The sequence below is a fragment of the Aedes albopictus genome, chromosome 2, assembly GCF_035046485.1.
Source record: "Aedes albopictus strain Foshan chromosome 2, AalbF5, whole genome shotgun sequence".
Lineage (NCBI taxonomy): Eukaryota > Metazoa > Arthropoda > Insecta > Diptera > Culicidae > Aedes > Aedes albopictus.
This window is the reverse complement of record NC_085137.1, coordinates 262631166-262649796: the sequence shown is the minus strand read 5'-3', so window position 1 is coordinate 262649796 and position 18631 is coordinate 262631166. Positions and strand designations below refer to the sequence as shown.

The following is an 18631-nucleotide window of genomic DNA, read 5'->3' as shown; positions in this document are numbered from 1 at the left end:
AGTACATATTGAGATATAATGTTTTGAAAATGTGTTCAAAAATCTTTTAAGTTTTACTGAAAGTTCTATAACTTTCAGAAAACTTATTCGATCTCGCTCGAAATTTTACCAATTGAGCTTTAATATATAGGTTATAATTGGTCAAAATTTCAGCGTTTTTGATCGACTTATAAAAAAGTTATAAACATTTAAATGAAAAATTATTTTCAATAAAAAATTATTGTACGGACAATTATTGTTTGACACACTGTATCTCAACACCGCTAAAGAAGCCAATCCTACACTTCACTTAGCGTCAAAGTTTGATAACTGCACCGTCTGACGGGCGTCAAAACCCAGCATTTGGGTTGTTAAATGAATAAAATATTGCTATTTTCTATTGCTTAATCGAAAGATCATTAATCATTCTTCAGAGTATGTATAACGTTATTTTATTGCGTTCCAATTCCTTTGTTTTCGTGGATAGAATGAAAAGATATTATAGTACTATAGTATATATAGTATAGTACTATAATATCTTTTGTCACCTATGTACAAATTACAGTATTATTAAATCGACTTTTTTTTTATTTTTATGCATATTTAATAATTGTGGCGCAGAATATACGGTGAGTATCTTTACCACAAAATAAAATTCCCTCTGTCACAACATAATGTTTCTAATATTACTATTTTCAGTGTTCATTCATACCAAAGCTTAACATAACCATTTTAACCAAATTTGAAGATAACGCTGGAACGTCTGATAATGTAAGTTTTATTCTTATTTATTTCCTTTAAGTTTTTTTAATAAGCCGAGTACTAGGGGCAAGACACTGTGCACACGGAAAGATCGATGTACACAGAGCAAGGAGTAAGTCTCACGCAGCGATCGCAAAGACAAAAGATTTCATGCAAACTTGTGTGAAATTTTACGCAAATTTGTGTAACACCGGATCAGCACATTTTTAGTGCTGATCCAGTCGTACGCAAATATGAGTGAAAAATCCTTTGTCTTTTCGCCAGTTACTCATTCGCTGTGTACTGTCGTTTAAGGGTGCAAACGAGAGCAACTCTGAGAAATTCTGAGTTAGGTACTCATTTTATCGATGATCGATGAAATTGATTGAAAGACATCCCCAAAACTGCAATTTCCATTCAGCACACGCAACACTTTGGCAGCATCCATTTATTACGTAACGCTAAAATCGACATTTTTCGACCCCCCCTCTTCCCCCCTCCGTAACGCTTTTTTGTATGAAAACCCGAAAATTGTATGGACCGTAACGCTCGGCCATACTCCCCCCCTCCCTCTAGAGCGTTACGTAATTTGTGGATGGCGCCTTTGTAGTTTGACAATGGTACCGGTGCCAGATCATCCTTTGGCATAAATGGGAGAAAATCTGAGGAACTGTGCAGGTGCACAGTTCCTCATGAGGAATTCTGAACATTTCGAGTACATATTTTCTCTCGTTAGATCTGTCTTGCCCCTAGACCGAGTAATAGTTTTTGAGGCGTATGACCCTAATCATCAGCATTCCAGTCCAGCATTACATTGTCGAACCTTTCGATTCTTTTCTAGTGTCTCTGTGTGCCGGAGGAAAAAAATGAAGAACGAACGGTTGACTTCGTGGATATTGCTTTCGACGAAGTAAACATGAAACATTATAAAAAAGAGGAAGATCCCAAGTTCTTCAAATCTAAGATCACTGGTCGTGGCCCCTTGGTGGAAGGATGGCGACAAACTGACAAACCCGTTATGTGTTCCTACAAGCTTGTTCAAGTTTCGTTTGAAGTTTGGGGACTGCAAACTAAAGTGGAAGATTTTGTCCAACGCGTAAGTTCAAGTCCTTATATCAGTGTTTTTAAGTCGTAGTACATATTGGTGTTTTTGATCAGTACATTGTACGAACGTTATCATAATCTGCAATAATTGCTCTTTTCTTCCATTTGAATCATAAGTATTTCAGTCTAAGATTCGTAATTTACTGTTTAGAAAAAGTGCCACCTGCGCAGTTTAGCTTTTTGCGTTTGATCGTCAATCAAGGAATCATTGAAAAACAATCGATTCAATTAGTAACTAATAAAGCTACACTGAATGGCGGCTTGCGGTGAAAATTACTATTCTGAGGGTCAATTTAAATGCACTACGCCACTAAATTTGTGCAGACTTAGTTTCGTTTTAATTCAACAGAATTATGTTTTCAATTTTACCATGGACTCGATTTTCAGTTTAAAAAAGTTTCTGTTGGCAACCGGATTCGAACCAAGAACCTTGACATCACCAGGCTTGCACGCTACCACTCAGCTATCGAACCGGTTGATGTGAAAAGAAACAAAACGCACACAAGAAGCGTTAGTGGGTCGATGATCATGTTTTGCCATGGTAAATTTAAAAACATTTTTATGCTTCTCATTATTGCAAGGCTCCTTTGAGTGTAATGTTCACTTAAAGCATTGTCCCTTTAGAATCCGGACGCAAGGTATAATTTATTGTGATGCTCTCAATGATCATAATAATCATTATTCTTTTATTGCAGTCTAATCTAGTCTAGTCCACGGTGTACAGAAGGAATAGAGTTAATAAACTATAGAGGACGAATGTCGCTGCTGTTCCCTTTGTTCTCGTTCGCAAACATCCCGGGTATCTATCTGTCGAACTGCATACTTTTTTGCTTTGACACTTATATTCCTCCCTATCTTCTCCAGCAAGAGATGTTGCGGCGGCGACGCCAGCGACATTCTCCCTCTATAGTTTATTAACTCTATTACAGAAGGTGATATATTCCCGCAATCTGACAGCTATTTGATGACGTAATTCAAATCGTTCATACGTGATCTAGTACTCCACACTAATTTGATCAACGTGAAAAACGATGTCACATTTTACATCCAAAATAGATGTTTACATAGGTTACTATCCTGCCTTGTGATTTTTATGCCGTGCTCTAGTCTAGTCTTCACATGCACAGTCATTCATTGAAAGTATGCTGGAAAATGATAGAATCGACTACGTCTATCATTTTTCTTGTCATAATTAATACTTGTACATCGGAGATATATTACAAGCGTTAAAGCTGCCAGGCCTTCTGGGTAGCGATACGAAACGTTGCTGTGGAAACCAATGTAGGTTCCACATTTCACTCATATTTAGAACGAGGACGTCACGTCACCGATGAACCGACGTGACAGTGGCGATTCAAAACTGTCCCCCCCCTAATAGGCTCCTAAAGGCCTATCTCAATTTCTGCATAATTCGATCAAGCATTGATTAAAACGACATGTTTACTCATTTTTTAAGTATTCCTATTAGGTAAAGCCCATAAAATATATTTTCAAAAATTTTAATAATTTTTGCAACACTCCTTGTTTAGCACTAAATTTTGGGTAAATTTTGTTTACCGTGTATGTCAAACAGGAACATTTATTGTCAAAAGTGAGCCAATGTGGTGTCTTTTGCAACCCGCCGTTTCACTTTCGTTACGTCAAGGTTGACCTTGAATGTCAAACAAGACCTGCTCATCATTATTTTATTTTCAAATTTATTAACTACTCTGTTATTGTTTAAGTTCGGAAAAATTACCATTGAGATCAGAAAAGCATGCTCTTTCGTGTTATGCAGCAAAACCGGGGAAATATTTTTCATTTTAGGACCCTATTTAACGGTCGACCACACGGTCAGAAAATTCACTCATTTTAGAGCTAAAGTGGGACAACTCAAAAACGAGTAAATTTTATTTCCAGCGCTAGCGCTGGCCTAAGTGCGAAAATCTCATCAGTTTAAGTCGTATAATATTCGTGCTGATGTGAAGAATATTATACGGCTTAAATTTGTTGGATTTTTGCACTTCGGCCAGCGCTATCGCTGGAAATGCAATTGGGTTGTTTAGACTAAACAGTTTAGTGAATAAAATATTGCTATTTTCTATAGCCTAATCGAAAGAGCTCATTTTTCTAAGTATAACGTGATTTTATTGGATTCCAATACCTTTGTTTTGATGGTTAAATTAACAAAACAGTTTTAATTTTTGTCGATAGAATGACAGTTCAATCGATAAAATAACAGTTCGACTCGAACAAAAAAATTTCCCCATACAAACTTTAAATGCATTTTAAAAATAGTTCCCGTTGTCCAAAAATTATGAAATTTTGGATTTCGCCTAATTTTTGGGCGGAGAATCTGATTATGAAATAATCCGGATACCCCTAAAGAACCCAATTTACTCATTTTTTGAGCTGTTCCAGTTTAGCTCAGTTTTGTGTGAATCTTACTCATTTTAGAGAACGTCTTGTGCATGGTACATTTGGTGCGGGGGTGAATCTTTTTTGACCGCAGTTTCTTCTGGAGCCTATAGTAGGCACGACTTCCACTGATGATGCGCCTTCGTATTTCACGGCTCACGTTATTGTCAGCCGTTAGCAAGGAACCGAGGTAGACGAATTCTTCTACCACCTCGAAAGTATCCCCGTCTTTTGTATCCCGCGCCCGTACGTGGTGGCCGAACTCGCGTACCGAGAACATTAGCACGAGAAACAAATTAAAACATAGTTAAACGGACGAACGAAATAAAACGCGTTGTTGCGATAAAACGAAACAATAACAAACTAACTTTATTTACATTACATTCGGACAACATTCATTCATAACAATTACACATGTATGCGCTGTGTCGACATCAAAGGGTGACAGATGTACGGTCGCCCGCGAGTCCAGCGGCGGCGGCATAGGTAGGGACTATCCGCGTTAATGTTGTCCCCAACATCCCCCCTTCTCAATAGAGATGGTACGGGTCGAACCACTGCGGAGGCCTTCGAGCTCTAGAAGACCTTCGTGGAAGCTGTACTGGAGTAACTGGTTCGCTATCTGCCGATGCGAACTCCGGGGATGCTGACGTAGCAGACATAGATGACGATGATGACGAGGACATGGACGTAGACACCGACGAGGACGCAGACGGCACAGGTGGCAACGGTGGGAACTCTCTTGACGAGTCCGTGGGGTCCGTCGGGAACAAAGATGGTGTTGGGACTGGCGGCGCAGTTCTCGGAATGCTCCACGCATCCAGCAGAACGTCTAGAGGCAGTGCTGACTGCGGCCTGTTGCTACCTGGTGTAGTACCGCCACGACTGCGCATCTGGTTAACATGCGCTCGAACCATCCGCTGATCCTCAACCCAGACGGTGTACATCACCTTGCCGATCTTTTCACATACCGTTCCAGGTGCCCAGCGCCACTTGTTGTTGCTGTACACCTTCGCATAGACGGCATCGTGTGCAAAGAAGCTCCTTCGGTTTCCTTCCTTTTCGTCACTCGGTGGGCGCTCTGGTGGAGGGCGAAGCAGGTCCAGACTTGTCCTGATGCGCCGGCCGAACATTGCTTCGGACGGTGATTTACCTTCGTCGACCTGTCGATTCGGTGTTGTGCGGTAGGTCAACTGGAAAACATCCAACGCTTCTCCAACGCCGACCTTCCCCTCCTGGATCTTCTTCAACGCCCTCTTGAACGTGTCCACGAACCTTTCAGCCTGACCGTTCGACTGTGGGTGAAACGGTGCCGTGGTGACGTGATCGATGCCACTGTCGCTGCAGAACTGCTGGAACTCGCTGCTCGTGAACTGCGTCCCGTTGTCGCTGACGAGCGTTTCAGGCATTCCCAGCCGGGCAAAGATGCTTCTCAAGATGCTGATCGTGGCTGTGGAAGTGATCCGTTGTGTTGGCACCACTTCCGGCCACTTCGAATGCGCGTCGACTGCCAGCAAGTAGTGTACTCCGTCGATAGGACCGGCGTAGTCCACATGAACTCGCTTCCATGGGCCAGTTGGTCGAGGCCACGGAACGGGTGCTTCTTTCGGTGGACTCCTTGCTACGGAAGCGCAGTGCTTGCACGCCTTCACGTACTGGGCAATCTCCTCATCAATCGACGGCCAATACACATAACTTCTCGCCAACGCCTTCATTCGTAGGATTCCGGGGTGTCCCCGGTGCAGCTGCCGCAGACATCGCTGCCGATGCTTCTCGGGAATCACCAAGCGTTCTCCGAACATGATGCACTTCCCAACGGTGCACAGCGAATCTCGCCTTCCATGGAGCCGGCGTATCTCCGGATCCACGATCTTCGCCTCTTCCGGCCAGCCTTCTCGAAGATACCGGTACACTTTGCGCAGCTGTTCGTCGGATTGCGTCTCCTGTTCTACCGACTTGAAACTGAGCGGAAGACAGCTTACTGCTTCGTCCGCTACAAACCGCAAATCCTCCTCCAAAATCACGCTCGCAATCACGTAATCCTCGTCAGGCTTGGCGTGGTTGTTGATCAGCCTCGACAGGACATCGGCGTTCCCGAACTTCTCCGTTTGCACGTACTCGATGGTGAAGTCGTACAACAGCAACGTCAGCGCCCAGCGCTGAAGACGGTTCGCCGTGTACACCGGAATTCCTTTCCGTGAGCCGAAAATCCGAACCAAAGGTGCGTGGTCGGTCTGCAAACGAAACTTCCTGCCGAAAATCATCTTGTGGAATTTCGTTACAGCGAACACCACTGCCAGTCCTTCGCGATCCGGCTGGCTGTAGCCCATCTCTGCCTTCGTAAGCGCTCGTGCCGCGTGCTGAACCACCTTCACTGAACCGTCGGGGAACCTATGACTGATAGTCGCGCCGACGCCGATCGATGAAGCATCCGCCGAAACGATGATCTCTCGTCGCGGATCGTAGTGGGTCAACAGAAGGTCGGAACCAAGGATCTCCTTGAACCGTTCGAAGGAACGCTGACACTCGGTGGTCCAACGGAACTCTCCTTTTTCCTTCAGCAGCTCGTCGAGCGGGAACCGAAGCGTTCGCATGTTGGGCACGAACTTGCCGTAGTAGTTTATTGCGCCCAGAAAAGAACGAACTCCGCTGACGTCCTTCGGCGCAGGCAGCATCTGGATCGCTTCGATTTTTGCCGGGTCAGGCCGTATTCCGTGCCGATCGCACAGATGCCCCAGATAGCGGATTTGGCTCTTCCCGAAGCTACACTTTTCCGCTCGGATGGTGAACCCGAACTCCTGGATCCGCTGCAGCACCGCACGAAGATTCCTGTTGTGATCTTCTTCGTCGACGCCGCCAACAACAATGTCGTCCAGGTAGCCGCTCACTCCTTTCAACCCGACCAACATCGTGTCGATCAGCTGTTGAAATGCTCCGGGCGCAGCTTTCACTCCCGGCGGAAGACGATTGTAGCGGTACAGACCACGATGCGTGTTGATCGTCAGGAGGTTACGAGAGCCTTCGTCCACCTCCACTTGCAGAAACGCATCCGTCAGGTCAATCTGACTGAAGACCGTGCAGTTTGCAAGATTGGCGAAGATATCCTGCGGCAGAGGTAACGGATACTGATGAGGTTGCAGCGCTTCATTCAGTCCCGTCGAATAGTCTCCGCAGATCCTGATCTTCCCATTCGCCTTACGGACCACCACAATCGGAGCTGCCCACTCCGAAAAATCTACCGGTGTGATGATCTTGGCCCGTTCCAATCGGTCCAGCTCGTTGTCGACTGCCTGGTACATCGCGTACGCAACCGGACGCTTCGGCCGAAACACTGGGGTCACTCCGGTCTTCAGCTGGAACTGCACCTTCGCTTTCTTGCAGAGCCCGAGACTACCAGCGAACACTCGCGGGAACTCGGCTTGCAGCTTGCTCACACTGGCTGGAGTACTGCTGACACGGTTACAAATGGAGTCCAACGGAACCGACCACAATCCAAAAACATCGATCATGTCGGAACCCAGTAGGTGGAGCTCCTCCTTCGTAACACGTACCGTGCCACGCATCACTCGTCCATCAATAGAAAGATCGCATGTGAACTCACCTTCAATCTGCAGGGGCCTACCGCTCGCTGACTTGGCTACGACCGTCGACACGGTCATTGAAGGGCTGCCAATCTTCCTCCACGATTCCGACGAAATTATGGTGATGTCGGACCCGGTGTCAATTTGCAGACGCACTGGTGATCCGTTGATCCCGACCGGTACGTACTTTCGACGCTGCTGCACACTGCACGAGTTGACGGTCACTACTTTCGTCGATGTGACATTTTGCTTCCATCGCCGGGGCTTGACCTTCGCTGCACTCCTACAGTAACCAGTTTTATGGCCAACCTTGCCACAATCGTTGCACTTGCTGGTCCTGTAGCTGCACTCTCTGGCGTAGTGCATTCCTCCGCAGAGCCAGCACGCTATTTCCGGACTCGCCTTGCCGCTACTTGATCCGGAACCACTTTTCTCCCCACCGGACTGGTGGAATTTCGACGGTGATCCATTCTTGAACCGCTGCTGATTCGTCCTCAGGGCATTCACGGCGGTCGAGTGCTCCTCGATCATCGCCGTATCGTGTCGCAAATTCAACAATCGTTGACACTCTTCGGACAGCTGCTCCAACGTCACATCGTTCCGCTCCTCGATCTTCGACAAAAGCCGCAGCCGCACTTCCGCATCCTTGTCCGACTTCAGTCCACACACAAACACGAGGCACTTGAACTGCTCCTCCGAAAGCTTGGACAACTCGAACTCCACACATGATTTATTGATGCGGCACGCGTACGAAACGTAGTCCTCCTGCGGCTGCTTCGAAATCTGCAGGCAACGATATCGCCGACTGATGACGGACTCGGCTGCACCGAACAAAACACTCAATTTCTTCACCGTCGTCGGAAAGTCGAACTCCTTCGGCGCTTTCGGTAGAATGAAACTGACGTACCTTTCGTGTTCCGACATCCCCAGCTTCCGCATCAGCAATCGCACTTTCGCTTCCCCGTCCAGCCGGCTGGCATCCTTCTCAAAAAGGTCTTCGTACCGACTGTACCACACAGCAAACGTCACATTATTATCCGGATCGTAGCGAAACTCCTTGATGTTGCTGGCAAGCGAGTCCAAAATCGCCTCCGGATTCGACGGAACCTGCACCTGGATCGACGTCAGGATGTTCCTAATTAGCTGTTCCTGCTGGGCCATAAATGATTGCTGCTGCTGCTGCATCACCTCCTGCTGCTGTCGAAGCACCTCCTGCTGCTGCCGGAAAAGTTCAGCAACATAATTCTGCTGCTGCTGCTGGAACCACAGTAGATACGGGTCCATCTGTCCGGGCGGAGGAAAACTCGCACTGGGAGTGGGCACATTCACTACCGGCGGCGGTCGAAACTGTTGCTGCACATTCGTCGGAGGCTGCTGGTTCCCATTTTGCGACGGGATCTGACCAGCACTACCCTCACTCATCCTTCGCCGCTTCGCCGTGGGTGACACGGTGGCTAATTAATTAACGATTTTTTTCGCAATATTAACCACTCCCGAAGTCGCCACTTTTGTATCCCGCGCCCGTACGTGGTGGCCGAACTCGCGTACCGAGAACATTAGCACGAGAAACAAATTAAAACATAGTTAAACGGACGAACGAAATAAAACGCGTTGTTGCGATAAAACGAAACAATAACAAACTAACTTTATTTACATTACATTCGGACAACATTCATTCATAACAATTACACATGTATGCGCTGTGTCGACATCAAAGGGTGACAGATGTACGGTCGCCCGCGAGTCCAGCGGCGGCGGCATAGGTAGGGACTATCCGCGTTAATGTTGTCCCCAACACCGTCTATCGTAACATTGCTGCCAAAGCTTGTCCTGTCTCGCTCAGTCTCACCTACCAGCATCAGCATGTACTTTGTTTTAGCCGCATTCACCATCAGTCCGACCTTTGCTGCTTCGCGTTTTAGGCGGGTGTACAGTTCTGCCACCATTCCAAATGTTCTAGCAATAATATCCATGTCATCCGCAAAACAGACAAATTGGCCGGATTTCGTGAAGATCGTACTCCGGCTGTTGAGCCCGGCTCGTCGCATAACACCTTCCAGGGCGATGTTGAATAGTAGGCAGGAAAGTCCATCACCATGTCGTAGTCCCCGTCGAGATTCGAATGAACTGGATAGTTCACCCGAAATCCTGATGTTTTTCTGCACACCGTCCATCGTTGCTCTTATCAGTCTGGTAAGCTACCCGGGAAAGCTGTTCTCGTCCATGATTTTCCATAGCTCTGTGCGATACTGTCGTATGCCGCTTTGAAGTCGATGAACAGGTGGTGCGTTGGGACCTGGTATTCACGGCATTTCTGGAGGATTTGCCGTACGGTGAAGATCTGGTCCGTTGTCGACCGGCCGTCGATGAAACCGGCTTGGTAACTTTCCACGAACTAATTTACTTTAGGTGAAAGACGACGGAAGATGATCTGGGATAGCACTTTGTAGGCGGTATTGAAAATGGTGATCGCTCGAAAGTTCTCACACATTAATTTGTCGCCTTTCTTGTGGATGGGACAGATTATCCCTTCCTTCCACTCCTCCGGTAGCTGTTCGGTTTCCCAGATCTTGACTACTAACTGGTGCAGACAGGTGGCCAACTTTTCCGGGCCCATCTTGATGAGTACTGCTGCGATACCGTCCTTACCAGCCGCTTTGTTGTTTTTGAGCTGGTGGATGGCATCCTTAACTTCCCTCAGCGTGGGAGTTGGTTCGTTCCCGTCCTCTGCTGCACCGACATAGTCATTTCCTCCACTGCCTTGGTCCTCCGTGCCTACATTCTCTTCGCCATTCAGGTGATTCGCCAAGATGGTGATATATTCCCGAAATCTGACAGCTTTTTGATGACGTAATTCAAATTGTTCATATGTGATCTAGTACTCCACACCAATTTGATCAATGTGAAAACGATAAGAACGACGTCACATGTTTACATCCAAAATAGATGTTTACATAGGTTACTAGCCTGCCTTGTGGTATTTATGCCGTGAGCAACACGTCTAATGCTAGAATTACTACAAATTAATTAAATAAAAGTACAACCAAGACTTGCGCTGTCGTAAGTCCAATGTGATATGGGGCTGTCCATAAACCACGGAGACCAAAACTTGACCATCTCAGACCCCCCTCCTCCTCGTAGAATTTTATCCATACAAAAATTTTAATTTGTATGGAGCGTGGACTTTTCCAGAACCCCCTCCCCCCAAAAGCTTACGTGGTTTAGGAACGGCCCCTATGTATGTTGCATAGGAATGAAGCCACACTAAAAACGATCCTTAAACAAACAGTTTTCCGGAAGGTTTCTGTTTATATATTTATAAATCGATTGTTTCTCTATTATACCTTGATTCATAAAAGTCTAACTGCCTGAGCTCTTTTGAAAAACAAATGATGAATTAAGGTAATAAATTTATATATATATATTTTCTATAACTATACAGTGCATTAGAGACGTTCTACTATTGGGACACCGACAAGCATTTACTTGGATAGACGAATGGCACTGGATGTCTCTAGACGATGTAAGAGAGTACGAGCACAAGAAACAAGTGGAAGCCAACCAAAAAGTCCTGGCTGAGCAGGCTCAGCCAGCACCTGGCCCCGATAGTGTAGATTAATATATTCATGGTTACGTAGTTAATTTGATTTTACAGATCATGAGACGCAGCATATGAAGTACATAAAAATGCTATAAATTGATCGTTGTAGTATGTTAGGTAAAAGTAGAAAATGTTTTTGTTCAACAAGAATATCACGTCCTTTAAGGCTTCTTCTCTCTAATTTATTTCAAAACCTGCACTGAAATAAATTTCGTTGTGGAAACTACCTATTCCATGGTATAATTACTAACCGTGCCTATGATTCTCAACCGACAACAATTTCCAGTTAATTCCACTTAAACACTGTCAACTTAACTAGCAGTGCAATTGACATGACCAAAAATAATCTTAATTAAAAAAATAAGCATTGTGTTTTTAACCAAACTGTGTTGAAAAATGCGTGTCTAGGAAAAATTAACAATGTTTTGATGTTATTATTATTATTGTCTTTATTAATGAGGTCAACCCTTGGTTGGTTCGCCTCAGTATGTTGAGTTGTTGAGACGACTACGCTTTTAGTTGAATTTACTACAATGCATTGTAATTTCAAGCATATTTTAGTTACCTTAACAGATTTTGTTGTCGGTTGAGAATCAAAGGTACAGTTATTAATTTTACTATGGAATTGGTAGTTTCCATAACAAAATTTATTTCAGTGTGTAAAATGCAAAACACTGAAAACGAAATAGGGCCTGTCCATAAACTACGTAGACTTTTTTTCGGCCATCTCAGAACCCCCCCTCCCCCCTCGTAGACATTTGTCCATACAAAATTTTTGAAATTTGTATGGAGCGTAGACATTGGCCAGACCCCCCCCCCCCCGTCCCCCCCTAAGAGTCTACGTAGTTTATGGACAGGCCCATACGTCGTTCACAGATTACTGACACCTAGGGGCAAGACACTGTGCAAACGAGAGTAACTCTAAGAAATCCTGAGTAATTTTTTTTACCAATGATCGACGAAATCTGTTGAAAAACACCCCTAAAACTACAAGGAAAGCGGGATATCGGGCAATATTGTTTTGATTTTGCGGCATATCAGGCACCCAAGCAAAAACGGGAGCAATCCGGAGAAATTCTGAGCAACTCTGTGAAAGAAAATGTACTCTCCAGCCAGCACAGTGTCTTGCCCCAAGACTGACACTGAGGAAGATCACAAGTGCTGTCTCGATGGTTGAATGTTCACTGGTTGGGGCAAAACCCAACTAAAAAGCACTGTCAACGTCAAAATAGATTTCAAATCGAGTTTGACGTCTGACCGCCGTTGCATCGGAGCTCCTGTATACAGAACGTTTCTGCAGTAACATGTCTAAAGGGTCTAAATCGTTTTGTAAACAAACATTGTTTCTGTCGCTGTAGGGCTCATCTCGATCTACCCACGCATCTGGGGGCCGTTATCAGAAAGATCTATCTTCGCTGTTTCTGATAACGGCCCCCAGATGCGTGGGTGCCCGGATAAAAACTGACCATAGGGTGTTTGGTGAAAACCATTCCTGCACCATACAGTGTACCAGCTACAATAAAGTGTATTGTAATGAAATGGTTCGCTATACTATACATTTACATTGGATTTTTATGTAAAAATATATCATACTGTTTTTCTTACGTTTGAACCATTCACTTTTCCGAAACATTATTTTTCCGTGAATTTTTAATTATTTATTCAGTTTAAGATTTTTTCCGTGCTTTAGTTTTGTTGATGTTTGTAACTTTTTTGATGCAAAGGAAAGGAAAGAGAAAAAAGTGAATAAGTTGAAACATCAATTTAAAGTCAATAACATGTTTAAATCAGTGGTAAATCAAATGTCCTAAGAGCAACATTAACGGCGGCTACTATTCGAGCAACCCGCGCAGCGCTCCCATTTTGACTTAACCACCCTTTTCCACACCGGTAGCAATCAAATTAGTCACCTTGATTCGTATCGGGAGGGCTGTCATATTCCCATATAATTTTTAGCAGCGCAACTGTCCCGCTACTATATTTGGTCACCCACCCATAGCGCTACTATTTTGCGAGCGCATCCAGCAGCGACCGGTAAAGTTTGCTGCAATGATGGAGGGCTGCCAAACGGGGTATAGAAGCGCACCGTTAAAGGTGCTCTAAGAACTGCAAGTCCATGCAGGGTTCCAAGAGATATGGTGTGGTATGGTAGGTGTGTAGGGTGCGATGAGAGAAATACGAATGTAGGCTAACCCGTAAAGATGCAGGTCAGATTACCGTAAATCAGTGGATGAGTTCAACACTATTCTTTCGGTAGTTTTCTCGTCTTCTCTCACTTGCCTTCGACCACAATCGAATCAAATGCGATTGACAAACTTTATCTTTGACGTAGAGCCATCTTTAACATATGGACTGAACTAAAGTGTCTCGAGTATACCAAAGTGGCGAATCCTGGTCGTTTTGACAGGTCTCCTGCTCGATTGGAACTATGGGGATGACAGTAAATCGGCTGTTCCAATTTTGACGTTTCTCCTCTTTGTTATTCCAGACTCGTTAGACTGAACCAGTCTTGTAAACATTCGACATTTTTCACTACCTTCATTCCGATGCCGCAGTCGGGTGTCAGCTTGCTCTGTTACATTCATGCGCTACTGTTACCTCTTACACACAACACGAGCGGTAGGACGAAGGTCAATAAACATAGAAAAGGGCCAAATTAATGTCGTCTGACACGATGACATTTGTCTAATTCTAGCTTTTCGCATGGATTTTAGCCAATTCCGATTATGAATGTTAATATTAGTTTATTCTTGTTTGTTGAATTGAATACAACACACATATGGCCATCACAGCTCTCATTGTGGAAGAAGACAGGAATAACAAAAGCCGAACCGTCTCCCGAAGACCCAATCGTGGTCAAGTGCATTCGTTTGACATTTTTGTTTCGTACGGTAGTTTGATTGCTTATGTTGCGAATGTCGGAGACAAAGGCAGCCGAATATCGACGAAAAGGTGTAAATGACTGTGATCTCTAACAAGACTGGACTGGACTGAACACTGAAATGACTTCTAATATAGGTTCGTCTGCTGGTTCGCTTTTTAACCTAACTTATATTTGAATCGAACTTGACAGTTTTCTCATGAGTTGTTATGTATTTCAAACTGTAGTCAAACTGGTGCCTCAATATTGCAATAACGGTTAAGCACGCTGTAATGATACTTATGTATCTCGTCACCCACTTCATGCAACTACATTAGTGGTCTAATAACACTTAGCGCGCTCGGCATTGTTCCATCATGCCGCTCAAAGTGTTGCCACAAATAATGCTTAGTTTGCAAAACCCAGTTATCTGGCTGGTGGGGCATGGGAGCCTAAGCTTCAACTGTTAATGCAATCAGAGACTACTCAGACTTAGACGTGGGCGATCGTGGGTTATTGAAAACGCTCTGGAGAATTTCCAAAGCGCATTCTTATAAATCTAGTAAGCCTAAGGTGCCATTAACAGGAGGAAAATGACAAGATAATATAACAATACTGGAGCTCGATTTGAAAAGGTCGTATGTGCTTTTGTCGATTAAAAATTCGATCAGTTGGATTCGCTTATTATAGCAAAAACCGTTGAAATTGAACAAAGTTGATATATACAGCAGAATCATCACAAAACAGGCTTTACGTTCCATCATTTAAAGTCTCCAAAATATCTTCCACATTGCTACAATATCTAAAATAAACTGATCGAATTTTATATTGACAAATGTACATACGACCTATTCAAATCGAGCTCCAGGGTTTATGTAATGTAAAACAATACAACAAAACAAAAGAGAACCATTCCAAAACCATTTGATTAAATGTATAACCAGTAGTGAAATTACAATTAAAACAATTTATTTACGGTACATTTTATTGTTTGAAACCATTCATGTGCCATACAATATACGGTATATTTAAACCCACGTATCAGTATTTTGAACAATTCATTAACAATAAAATGTATGGTTTTGCAAAAAAATATATATGGAGAAAAATATTTTTTTATATTGTTACGATACTTAACAACCTGTATAATATATTGTAAAAATCTTATTTACAATTCACGGTATAGGTGTCTACATTACATCACAGACAAACAGACGTAACACTCTCATAATTCACATCGTACACCGATTTAACGGTCTTTTTCAAAATTTGATAGTTGGCCAACTGCCCAACCGTGGCGCTCGCATCGTTTTTGTTCGAGTTTGACGTTTGCTCACTACCGCCACCTAGTTGGTGGTCGGCCAAACATAGGTCTTTTAGCATTGGGCGAATATGTTTTCGTAACTATGATTTGAGTCGAAAAATGTTCGAAGTGTTACGTCTGTTTGTCTGTGATTACATCTTATTGTTTTTGTATTTTTTATTTTTACAGTGGTGTCTATTGTAAGAATATGGTTCTAAATAGTACTGTTACAATACAACGTTCGGTTTTTCTACTGTATTTTTTATTCGGGTGGATCGAGATGAGCCCTACAGCGACAGAAACAATGTTTGTTTACAAAACGAGTTGGATCCTTTAGACATGTTAATGCAGGTTTGTGAAAGTATGTATTTCTCGTCACTCGCGTGTGTCTAGAGCATTTTGATCAGATGTCAGTTGCCCCAACGAACGAATACGATTTGCTAATCGGGGCGCAATCGTGACCCAACCAGCGACTCCAGGCTGTATCTGTCAAAGGCAAGGTCAAAGGATAAGCACTCAAAAATAGGGCGGAATAGACTACCCGCTTTGCGCGCAGCCACAGTTGATCAGCAGGAGTAAATCAATTTAATTTTGTATGGCGAAATGCATCTAAACTTGAATTACTTGAAATACAAAGCTTTTCCCGAAAAAATATTTGGTAGGCTTAATAGTGGTCACCATTGTGCACAACCACTACCAAATATTTTTTCGAATACTGTATTCCACTTCGATAAATTTGCCTTTAGATGCTATTCGCCATACAATATTTTTGCGATTTACTTTAAGCGATTTTTCGCGCATAGAAGCTAGCGCCACATTGGTCCATGCGGAGAGTAGGAAAACAGCCGATGTAGTTAATTCATTATTGCGGATTTTGCCCCGTAATAGACTCACATGCGAAAAATTTTGTCCCACCAGAATATGCTCCCACCGCTTTTCCCATAGATTGGGTTTTGCCACTGCCCAAGTAAAATTTTAAGTTTTGTTCGGCTCTACAAGAGATCTTCATGACCAAATTTTTAAAACTTGCAATAAAACTGATTTATACATCAAAACCTCTTGATAACCTCTTTAAGAGAATCTTCCGGCTAAGTGGACCACTCTCGGAGAGGTTTTGCAAACCGCATTAGAAGTAGCAATAAACCCGTTTTAAAACCTAGTTGAGAAGTTTCCCATTCTCGATTGTTGTTGTTTTTTGATCAACAAAACTATGACAGCTCAAGACGCAGAAAAGCTTCTTCGATGGCATGTAAAGTTCAAGAGGATGCATCATTCGTAAGTAGAAAGCGATCATTTTAAAGCACTATTTTAGTAGTTATTGTGTTGGTAGGCTTATGCGCATTCAATTTTACCGTGAATATTGGGGTTGCAGAACCATAAAATTAATGCGCTTCGAAAATAGTAAAAATTATCATCTTGGAATGAAATAAATCAGTTGGTTCATTTAGTAAAACTATCGCGAATCAGAAGAAAACTAAGCAGAGATAGTTTATTTATGTGAGCACATAATGGAAATTATGGCAAACAATCAATTCATTGCTAATTTGAGCAAAAATAACTATTTTCCATTCACGTTAGCTAATTCTTCAATATGGCGACGACCATAATCAGCGAAAATAACACGAAAGCAAGTTTACTTTTATGATGACCGCAATAAACCTAGCAGTGTCGTTGTTTCGGCTTTTCCACCAACAGATGTCGTTCTTAATCGAACGGATCGCCATCTGTTGAAAGTTTTAACAGTTTTATTGTGGTAATAATGATTGCCAGAAGGTTTACATATCGGATGATTTTGTTTACTCTTAAAATCTGTCTTTATGTATATCTTCAAGTATACTATAAAACATTTCATCAATGGTTTTCATAAAAACAGTCACAAAACTGTGAGTTTTAATTATTGCTGTGATAAAACCCTAATAAAAATCAAACAAAACCAACCAGCAATGGAATTGTTACTTGGGTGCTAACGAAAACAACATTGAACGCACGCTCTCGGTTGGTGCAATGAATATATGGTTCGTTCAGCTGCTAACTGCCATGCAAACTGACGTGTGAGTTTTTATTTTTCCTTTTCAAAGATTTGCACGAAAGTCTATCAACGAATAAAAAATGCAATAAAATATACCAAACTAAATAAAACTCATTCGAAGAAGTGTCGCATTACAAATTTATTGAACCATGATGTTACCAACTGTAAAGCTATGCAGTTTTGAGGGACTCTGTCTCTCCCGCTTTCGCATGGATAACGATCGCTGATTGGTGATCGTTGTACATAACATTTCATGTATTGGTGTTTCAAGTGTCTCCAGTTAGAATTTTTTCAGCAAATATTTGGAATCAACAAACATTCGTGAATGAACCGTCGATAGGAGACTGTCTAATCCACGAGATATCACGGTCGAATAGAACCACGTCCATCTTGGTATTAAGCATGCCGCTAAGCATACTACAGTGCGTTGGATGGAGAACACGTCCCAACTAACAATTGCAATCCACAAACAAGCATACATGCTGAACTGTTGCTTTATAATAGTAATGAGAGCTAAACTTAAATTATGCTGTACATATTACTGTACAAATGCTTTTTCAATTGAAAAAGTAGCCAATGTGCATTTTTTTGTATCGGTATTAACAATGATAATTTAAAACACTTTTCAAGAGTTTAATAGTTTTGTGTTCGACTTGCAAGAAATCCTTTACAAAATAGTTTAACAAGACCTTTTTCTGCTTCTTGTTCTGTTTATGTACATATTAGCACATGTATCTGTATAATATCCCATGTAACCACTAAGCTTTGTTCTGAGCATTATAACGGCCATTAAACAGCTTTTCAGTGCTAAAGAGCTCTATATAAGCATTCCTAATGCTTATGGGCACTATACCCAGTAAGAACTAAATTAAGCCCTGTAAGCCTATATAAAGCCTACAAGCTGTAAAGAAGTTTGTAAATGCTGTCACAGGGCTTGGAGCACATGACGTTTATATCAATCAAAATAGATTTCGACCAAAACAGACTCGAGTCGGTCATGATCAATACATTTTAAACACCCATATCGGACGGGATG

The 18631-nt window shown here is 42.9% G+C and overlaps 1 protein-coding gene across 4 annotated transcripts in view; it reads left to right on the top strand.

Moving 5' to 3' along the window:
* LOC109411530 (cytoplasmic phosphatidylinositol transfer protein 1) overlaps positions 1 to 18631 on the top strand; it is a 171428-nt gene that overhangs the window by 61426 nt on the left and 91371 nt on the right. For 2 of the 4 annotated variants that reach the window (XR_009997713.1, XM_062851691.1), the window contains 3 exons: positions 679 to 750; positions 1562 to 1816; positions 11245 to 11535. The exons of 1 other annotated variant lie outside the window; for it this stretch is intronic. Coding sequence is in view for 2 of the 3 variants with exons in the window: in XM_062851691.1 (XP_062707675.1) it covers positions 679 to 750; positions 1562 to 1816; positions 11245 to 11421 (504 nt within the window). In the remaining variant the exon portion in view is untranslated. Of the gene's footprint in view, positions 1 to 678; positions 751 to 1561; positions 1817 to 11244; positions 11536 to 18631 lie in introns of those variants that run through there. One more of the 4 variants, XM_062851693.1, reaches the window with a different exon arrangement.